Source organism: Rhinichthys klamathensis, unplaced genomic scaffold (genome assembly GCF_029890125.1).
Source record: "Rhinichthys klamathensis goyatoka isolate OS25496 unplaced genomic scaffold, OSU_Roscu_1.1 h1tg000170l_1, whole genome shotgun sequence".
Lineage (NCBI taxonomy): Eukaryota > Metazoa > Chordata > Actinopteri > Cypriniformes > Leuciscidae > Rhinichthys > Rhinichthys klamathensis.
In genome coordinates this window covers 3,158,873-3,168,516 of record NW_026606701.1, presented here as the reverse complement: position 1 = coordinate 3,168,516, position 9,644 = coordinate 3,158,873, and the positions used below count along the sequence as shown (strand labels likewise).

The window sequence follows — 9,644 nt, the reverse complement described above, 5'->3', positions numbered from 1 at the left end:
GAAAAAATATTGATTAATACCTTGATTATAATCACTCATTAGATATACATTTAAGCAGCAATGGATTCCAGATTCTCCCCTTCAGGGCATATTAGTACCTTAAAGGTAGGGAAGGTCATTTTAGAGAGGTTAGCAATAGCAAGCTAGCTTTGAAAGCATAAAGCTGCATCCCAATTCGCATACTATCCATCCTAAATAGTATATTTAAAATTGGAATTGGTGTGTCCCAAATGTAGTATGTTGAAATGAGTATTCCAAAGATACTCGGATGGTCTACTTTTTCCATTTAGAATCCTAAAGTGCAGATCTGTGCATACTCTTAATGGCTAATATTGCCCACGACCCATTGCGCATTGGACGAGGATTCAATTACAACTACAAACTCAAATAAAAAGTGTTAAAAAACTACAAACATGACGGATGTGCGAGTCCGACAGTTAAGTAGAGAGGTTTATAAAGGGGTTCGAGTGATTAATAATCAGTATATAACATGACGAAAAGATATTTATTCAATGTTATCCACATTATATTTCATCTGCAACAGCAACAGTAGTTGAACTTTTGTAAAGATATGTTTGGTCATTAACTTTTAAATGCATTATTATGCTAATTGAAAACACATGAGGAGAGTCTCCACATGAAAGACCTACGACTGGCAGATCAACATGCTACTACATTTCTCTCCGAAATGGTAGGAAATTAAATTAAATTGAACATGGAGGATTTTAACTGCAGTTTCAATGGTGACAGGATGCACGTAACTAAGCGGCAGAGCTGTCCGTTAAAGTTATGACGAAGTAGTATGTCCCAAAGCTCTACTCTTCCGCCACACACTCAAAAGTATGTACTTTTTATTTACAAAAAGAGTACATACTTTTAGGGAGTAGTAGGCTATAAGTAATGGAATTGGGATGCAGCACAAGATCCCACCCTCCCTTCAGAATGTCTCCAAAGCCACGCCTCCTCCAAAAGACATGAACGCTCACAGCAGAGTCTGCAAAGCATCACGAGAGGTGGCGTTAAATTACCTCATGTCTCAAAGCACATAACATTACAATGATAATGAATGTAAACAACTTAAAAAGCTCTTACTTGTACCACCTGACTGCTGCAGATTCATTTTGGTATTGATAGTGTTGATTTTGGTATTGAGTACTGTAATGCTTTATTAGCTGGTTGTCCTGCATCCTCAATAAACAAGCTACAGTTAGGGCAAAATGCAGCTGCTAGAGTTCTTACTAGGTCAAGAAAATATGATATAACACCAATTTTATCATCTCTACACTGGTTACCTATTAAGTTCCGTATCAATTACAAAGTATTACTGCTGACCTATAAAGCCCTAAATGGTCTAGCACCTGTGTATTTAATGGACCTTCTATCGCCCTATCCATCGCGTTCTTTAAGATCACTAAATTCGAGGCTTCTGGTCATTCCTAGGATATCTAAGTCCACTAAAGGAGGGAGGGCGTTCTCACATTTAGCTCCTAAACTCTGGAATAGCCTTCCTGATATTGTTCGAGGCTCAGACTCGCTGTCCCGGTTTAAAACTTTAAAGACGCATCTCTTTAGCCAAGCATTCACATAATGCTTACCTTTTATACCACTGTTGAATCAGATCGAATGCATTAATATTATGAACAGCAGCTATGCTAATTATTTCCCATCTGCTTTTCTGCTGTTATAGCGTTCGTCAGCTCCAGTTTGTATCTAGCCTCTCACGGACACTTCAGATGCCCCAACACCTGCGACGAGATGACTACGGTAAACGCCTGTGAAGAGACGACTCAACGCCGGCGATATGTTATGCCCTAAATTAATACATGATTAACTAACTGTATTTTTCTATGTACATTTCTGAAATGCACTTTCTGTAAAGCTGCTTTGAAACAATATGTATTGTGAAAAGTGCTATACAAATACATTTGAATTGAATTGAATTGAACATAGAAATGCAAAAATCCAAGGACTGATTAAAAGAATTTGCCTACCTTTAAGGCAATTCTATATATTCCGTGTATACTTCTAAACAGTGCCCCCAAGCCAAGAACATTTATCACAGTGAAACACAAGTTAAAAAACAGTTTTAAACAAGTTATCATTCAAAAAAAATTTATTACAGAAAAAAAGCAGTCATTTTGCATGAAGTAAGGGCCACTGCTTACAATGGCATTAAGGGCCACAGTCCTAAGGCATTAAACACCATGAAATTATATTTCTCATTAGATTCAAGTGGGGCCTTTTCTCCCTCTCAAACAATTGTTTAACTGTATTATTTTATTATTGGATAATTTTATTAATGTATTGTTTTACATACTATTATTATATTACTTGTGATGTTGCTCATGATGTTATAAAGATCTGGAGGTGAATAATGCTTTAGAGGCAGCCAGGTCTGTCTGTGGTACACCAGTGCTTTCTTCAGGATGGTGGGGGTTTTGCTCTCTGACGATATTCTGGGATGTGGTGCAGAATCCACCCGGCAGGGGCCAGGAGGGCAACGGCAAACACCGACATAATCAAGAAACTTTGCTGCAGAAAAACACAGGAATAAACGCATGAAATTGAACAGCTTTACATATACTTACAGAATTTGCACCACTATTTAATTAAAAAACAGTAATATTGTGAAATAATATTATTAAACTGTTGTCTATTTAATATATTTTAAAATGTAATTTATACTTGTGATGGCAAAACTGTATTTTCAGCAGCCATTACTCCACACTGTATTTTTTTTTTTTACAATTATCTCAACTTTTGGAAGTAAAATTCAAAAAAGAAACAAAATATAATGAGTTAAGATTTTTTACAGTGCGGTCTTCAGTCTCCCTTGATCCTTCAGAAATTATTCCAATATGTTGATTTGGTGCTCAAGAAAGATTTTACATTATTATCAATGTTGAAAACAGTTGTGCTGCGTGATATTTAGAAAAAGATTCCGGGATTCTTTAAAGAATAGAAAGTTCAAAAGAACAGCGTTTATTTGAAACAGAAATCTTTTTTAACTATATCTGTACTGTCATTTTTTTATTTAAATGCATATGGCTGAATAAGGTAATTTCTTTTTTTTTTTATTGTTTTAAATAGTACTGACCCCATATACAATGCATATATGTCTATCTATATCTAATTATCTGAAATAAATTTGATGTTTTAAATGTTTTAAACTTGATTTGACATTGTAATTATGTTCTTGTCCAAAATCAAGGATTATGTTCTCCAATACAAAGAGTCATCCGAGCTAATCCCACATTCAAAATATTTGTAAGCCTTTTTTCAAAATTTACACAATTCAAGAAAATTTATTTAAATTTAAGTTTACGATTCATAGAAAAAAAAAATGTATTACGTTTTTTTACTCATTTAATATTCTTAATTCATAATATGAACGGATTCTTTATTAATTGATTTTTACTATTAATTGAAATGCATAAATCTTGGAAAAAAGTTTTTTGAGTGCATTATCTCCATTGACCTCAGTTAAACTAACTTTGACTGATCCCATGAATCTTTGCAACCTTTTAGGATTTTGTCATTGTTTCACTCACCCCAGGTCCAATCTTGCTTTTGGGTGGCTTGCTGTAGATGCTGGAGTTCCGTTTCTGGACAATATCCCTCGCCCTGATGACTGTCACTGGCTGCACAGCTCCCCTCAGAAAGGCCAGCATCCCTCCAGCTGTATGGGTCAGCACTAGTAAGTCTAGTTGCGTCTGAGAGAGAGAGAGAGAGAGAGAGAGAGAGAGAGGTTAAGGGAGAAGGAAAGAGGGGATGTTCACTGAGTGCAACTGCTGGGTTTCCTGCCTCAGGACTGCTGAAGAGAAAATAGATGTATCCTGTCATATAATAGACTTTATCTTTCAAAACCAGCCCACTCTTCGGGAGGGGCCTAGACAATACGACCCCCACTAACTTTTCTTTAATGCCCCTTTCAACAAGATGTGAAATGAAACAGTAGCATATAACGTCATTATTTGTCAAAGAACCAAACATGACATATTATTGTCCTTGATTTACATCAACTCGGACCCCTAACCCATAAAATTATAAAAAGTTCTTCTTAACCTAATAGACAAGCAAAGCACATTTGGCTCATAATATATTTCTCCAGATCGTAATGTTTTCTTCTACAATTAATGTCTTGTGTGATTTACACCATGGTTTGCAGCCGCTGTTTGACAGCATGAGTTCACAGGAACATAGGTAGCCGAGAAACACCTGGCTCTCTGCTTAGTGTGGATTTAGGGCTGTGTCCAGTACAAAGAGTTACAAATTACAAGAGATCTGATTAGAGGAGCAGATTAAAGGGAGATAAAAGTGCAGAAAGTAGTGCAGCTGGCTGTGTGTTCTGTCAGCTGTCAGTGTGGCCTGTGGTATTGCACCTCATTCATGCTGGTGATCACATTACAGAGGCTTGTCTTTCATGTTAGAACACCGCTTGCCATTCAACACTTCCACAGTTTGTCCACAGGATACACCCTACTCTTTGTTTGGTTTATGTACTGGGTGTGAGCAATCTTTTTGTGTCCTGTTATTATGCTATTTTGATATCTTCTGTCGAAACAAGAAATTGTGGCTGAGGATTTTTTTTCCTCCCAAAACCATTAAACCTAGTGATCTGAAACATCCTGAAAACAAGGTAGCTTTTTGAAATCATAATCTCCATACCAACCTTTGTTGGTGATAGTGTGTATAAAGTTATTGAAATGACAAATAAGTCTTTTTTTATATTATTTTAAAAATAATTTAATCTACATTCGCATAAATTATGAATGATGTCATGAAGATTTATGAAAAATTAGGCCATCATTTGAAGTCACCTAGTGGACAAAGTTCAATAATGTGATGTTGTCGCCATCCAATGGAAAAAAAGCCTGAGTGAATAAACATATTATATTATATTATATTATATTATATTATATTATATTATATTATATTATATTATATTATATTATATTATATTATATTATATTATATTATATTATATTATATTATATTATATTATATTTAGTACGAATTATTATATTATACACACACACACACACACACACACATGAACATATTAAATGAATTCTATATTATTGGAATATAACAATTCTTAATATATATATATATATATATATATAAAACTAATATAATAGGTTATTATTATTATAAGTTTATATTATAACATATAATATATTATTATTATATGGCTATAATATATTATTATAATACAATGTATAAGAACAGAATTTATTTGTAATAGAACCTTGTCTTTACTGTCTCCTTTGATTGATTTAAGAATTAATAAAAGTAATATATATATATATATATATATATATATATATATATATGTGTAACTAATATAATAGGTTATTATTATTATAAGTTTATATTATAATATATAATATATTATTATTATATAGCTATAATATATTATTGTAATACAATGTATAAGAACAGAATTTATTTGTAATAGAACCTTGTCTTTAATGTCTCCTTTGATTGATTTAAGAATTTATAAAAGTAATATATATATATATATATATATATATATATATATATATATATATATATATATATATATATATATATATATATATATATATATATATATATGTAACTAATATAATAGGTTATTATTATTATTATAAGTTTATATTATAATATATAATATATTATTATTATATAGCTATAATATATTATTGTAATACAATGTATAAGAACAGAATTTATTTGTAATAGAACCTTGTCTTTACTGTCTCCTTTGATTAATTTAAGAATGAATAAAAGTAATAATTTATTGAAAAATTCTTACTAACCCCAAACTTTTAAACAATAATGTATAGATATATAAAAAACTAATCATTTTACTGAAAAATCGCCTTTAATGTATTGCTTCACTACAGTTCGACACTATTGTCTTATTTGGCCCATAGGTCCAACCAACACAGAAGGTTGATTGGACCTTTTTGCAGTGTGCCTCATCTGAGCTCGAGCAGATAGATGGCGTAGCGACATTGCTAACCGAATCCTGAAGCTTAGCCCTCCCCTCATTGTTTTACCGAATAAGAGGAAGATACAACACTACATGTAATATTTGCTCACGGGAAACTGAAAGCGAAGAGCACAGACTCTAATTGAGCTGTTTTGTTGTTGAACGAGGCATTAAAAGCGAGTAATGTAGGACGGATGGTGTAACGTAAAAGTACTAGCAGCCTGCTAGCGCGTCATATATGTGTTTGTATGTGTGTATGTGTGTGTGAACCTGGGACGCGCAGAGGCTTTTTTTTTTACTCAATAACACTACGAAAGAAAAGTGCAAGCGAATTTGCTCGGCTAAGCAAATATCAGAAGTCGCTGGCTTGGATTTTGGCTCGTTTTATGAGCAAGAAGAGAAGAGTGGAGCAGTAAACTTGACTCAGGTAGGGCATTTTTTCTCCTTTTTTGCTTTGCTTGCTAATCTGCCATGGCGAGCTGCTGAATTAGCTACATTTACAGTTATGCCTTGTGTATTAAAACCACTACAGTCTTTGACTGTTTATCCGCAATGTTGGTTATTATAACCTGCTAAAGTTCATATAGTAACCTATTTCACTCTTCGACACAGAACTAGTAAGCAAAGCTTAGTTATTATGGTTAGCTTGCATGCTAAACCAAAAGAAAACATTAACACCACGTAAGTTCTTTAGTTTACTGCACAAAGAGGTTGAAACAACTACAGAATCCGCATTTTGGTAACTTTTTCACCCAAAGGAGCTGTTAAGAACCACCTGAATGCTAAATGCACATAAAGCTAGGCTAGCTGAGAATGCGTAGTTTTCAGTTATTAGAGATGTAATGCCTTCATGTATGCGGACACGTCATTTAATAAAGAGGAAGAATCATACTAGGAATACACTTGCATGCTCAAGTGGAGCTGTCAGTAGCTACCAGCATGCTGTAACCAGTTTGGTTTCAAATATGTGACTTGCTTGATTTAGGAGATAGCCTACTCTTCCAGTTGCCCAGCATAACATTATTGATACTAATGCGATCAAAAAGCTTACTTGGCATGTTAGAGATGTTTCTGCTTGTAAAAAGCTTGTATAGTCCCCACGAGATAGCTTTTTCTGCATCAGGTTCTGCCTCACTGATCTGCCTTTATTTGTTTTTAGAAAAGAGGCAACTGGACTCTGCCTTATTTTGGACCTCTGTAATTGGACAGGGTATTGTTTATGAAAATTAGTGGACAGGGACATATTCCCCTGTCTTTGTCTCGACTGTTTATTTCCTCTGGAATTCTGGAAGTCATCAGAGTCTAATTAAAGCTAAGTTTTAACTGATGACCAAATTGGTTTACCTCAAGTCCCATCCTGTTTGGAGTTCATTCACCTCTACAGTATCTCTCAGTTTCCCACATGGAGCCTTACATTTTGTTGTGAGATTTGCTAATGAAGAATTGTTTTGCAACCCAAATTGCTGGATTTCAAGTTCCTTGGTTATCAGATGTCTCTTACTCTTACCCCCCATGGCCTTGTGCCTGCCCATGAGATTCAAAGATAAACGTTTAATGAAACAAAACCAATCCAATTCTGTGCGGTTTTATCTGCCGCTTCTTTGTTGAGAGAATGTCGTCCTTAATATAGCTCAATCAGCAGCATTGTTGTTCATCTACTTGGGTAATTCAAGAAACAATTGAGTGAAGAGAGCAGTTTGTGGTTTGTGTCCTGCAGTAGCCTATGTTGTAAACGTGTTGTGACTGTGGTCGATGTGTAGGGGTTTCCCCCTCTTTTTTCATCTTCCTGTGATGTAGGCCATCCTTTGCTCTGCTGCTGTGCTGCAATATGTGCTTGTGCCAACAGTTAAGTCAGATTTACGTCTGACGGTGCTGCAGTTCTGTGTTAAAGGGATAGGTGACCTGAAAATGTGAGTTCTGCCATCATTTACTCTCCCTCGTGTTATTTCCAAACCTGTAGGACTTTCTTCATGCGCCAGATATGACATTTTTTTGAAGTATTTTCTTGAAGATCAGTGACCACAGCTCAATTGGAAATATAAAAGTTGTCCATATGACTTGTGTGCTCTAGTCTATACTACAAGTTATATGGTTTTTAAAATCTGCAAGTCATATGATTTTAAAAGTCATTATTCATTGATAATCTTCCCATCCAGAGAGATTGTAAAAACCTGCTGAGATTCAGATCAGTCAGATTTTTTAAAAATTGTTTGAACTAGTTAATAGTTAAAGAACTAGTTAATGAATCAGCTTTTTTTATTCACTGATCCGGTTCCCAATAATTTGCTTGCTGCAGTTTGTGTTAGGACCTCAGTGAATAATGGCTTATATTTTGATCTTTTCCTCATGGCTTAATGCAAGAGTCAGAGGAACTGCTTTTGCTGTGTATTTTTTATGTTGTTTTTGGTGCTTCATTTAGTGCTATAATTGTGTGGAAATGAGCTGAGGAAAGATTCTTCAAAACGTTAATTGTTTTGTTTTTGTGAGCTGTTTTAGCCTAATATACTGCATAGGCTATTCTTTATTGCAAAAAGCACAATTCATAGTGTGCATGGCACTAGATGAAACATATGGGCAGGGCTTAACAATAATTTTTTTTTCTGCTGGTTTATTTGGGCCAGTCAATAAGATTTTTTTGAAGAGTCTTTTATGCTCACCAAGGCTGCATTTGATCAAAAATACTGTTAAAAATGTAACTTATTCCTGTGATTTTCAGCAGTCATTGCCCTAGTCTTCAGTGTCACGATCATTCAGAAATCATTCTGATATGCTGATTTGGTGCTTAAAAACATTTCTTATTTTTATCCATGTTGAAAATATTTGTGCTGCTTAATATTTCTGTGGAAACACTGTTTTTGGGGACAGCATTTTTTGAATCAGAAATCTTTTGTAAAATTATAAAGGTTAACGACTTTTGATTAATGTGTCCTTTTTGAATAAGAGTATTAATTTCTTTAAAAATATATATTTACTGACCCCCAAACCTTTTGGTTTTTAACCCAATCTTCATGGATATTTTCAAGACTATCTCCAGTCATTCTTGCAAACCTAATCTACATAAGTCAGCTGGATATAATGTTAACTTGTCATTAAAAAGCAGATTTTTCAATTCGTCCAATTCGTGACAAATGTTTTAGTTTGCAAGACATGAAAACACATGTACACAATCAGTGAATGCAAGATGTAGTGACAACGCAGCACTGACCTGATAGGACAAGTGACAGTTCGGCCAACTGTCCCGAAACTGTCTCACGTGTGAACCGTCAGGCCATCCTCATCTTGAGTGCTGCCTGTGGGATAAATGCTTCACAGCTGACAGTAGATCTAGTCAGTCCATCAAGAATCCTTATAAAATCTTTTGCTGTTATGAATTAGTTCACTGTCTCTCTGTAGCAATGTGCCAGGGTTTTGCAGACTGACTGTGTTCTGTGTTGTACTTGTGTACAATGTAACATGAGAAGCTTGCCAGTTGTATAACCTTGAAAAGCATCAGACAACTGCAAATCCGTTTGCATCGATTAACCATATCCCAGGTATGATTCAAAAATAAGGTTTTATTGAGCTTTTGTTTACAACGCATCCATAATCTTATCGCAACAAAAATATGATGATGTTATGATAAGATGTGTCCTCATGTTCAGTACAATGATGTTTCAGCTCATTT

General features: G+C 34.5%; 2 protein-coding genes across 2 annotated transcripts in view; one reads left to right on the top strand and one right to left on the bottom strand.

Moving 5' to 3' along the window:
• Positions 1 to 2,367: 2,367 nt before the first annotated feature.
• si:dkey-85n7.8 (COX8 domain-containing protein) lies at positions 2,368 to 3,819 on the bottom strand. Its single transcript, XM_056259980.1, has 2 exons — positions 3,552 to 3,819; positions 2,368 to 2,532 (listed from the first exon to the last, which is right to left on the bottom strand). The coding sequence occupies exons 1-2, from the start codon at positions 3,669 to 3,671 to the stop codon at positions 2,422 to 2,424; spliced, it is 231 nt and encodes a 76-aa protein (XP_056115955.1). The 5' UTR covers positions 3,672 to 3,819; the 3' UTR covers positions 2,368 to 2,421.
• A 2,169-nt stretch (positions 3,820 to 5,988) lies between these two features.
• The window catches only part of btbd7 (BTB (POZ) domain containing 7), a 74,296-nt gene continuing 70,640 nt past the window's right edge, over positions 5,989 to 9,644 (top strand). Inside the window, exon 1 of the mRNA XM_056259977.1 lies at positions 5,989 to 6,407. The gene's annotated coding sequence lies outside the window, so the exon portion shown is untranslated. The remainder of the gene's footprint in view (positions 6,408 to 9,644) is intronic.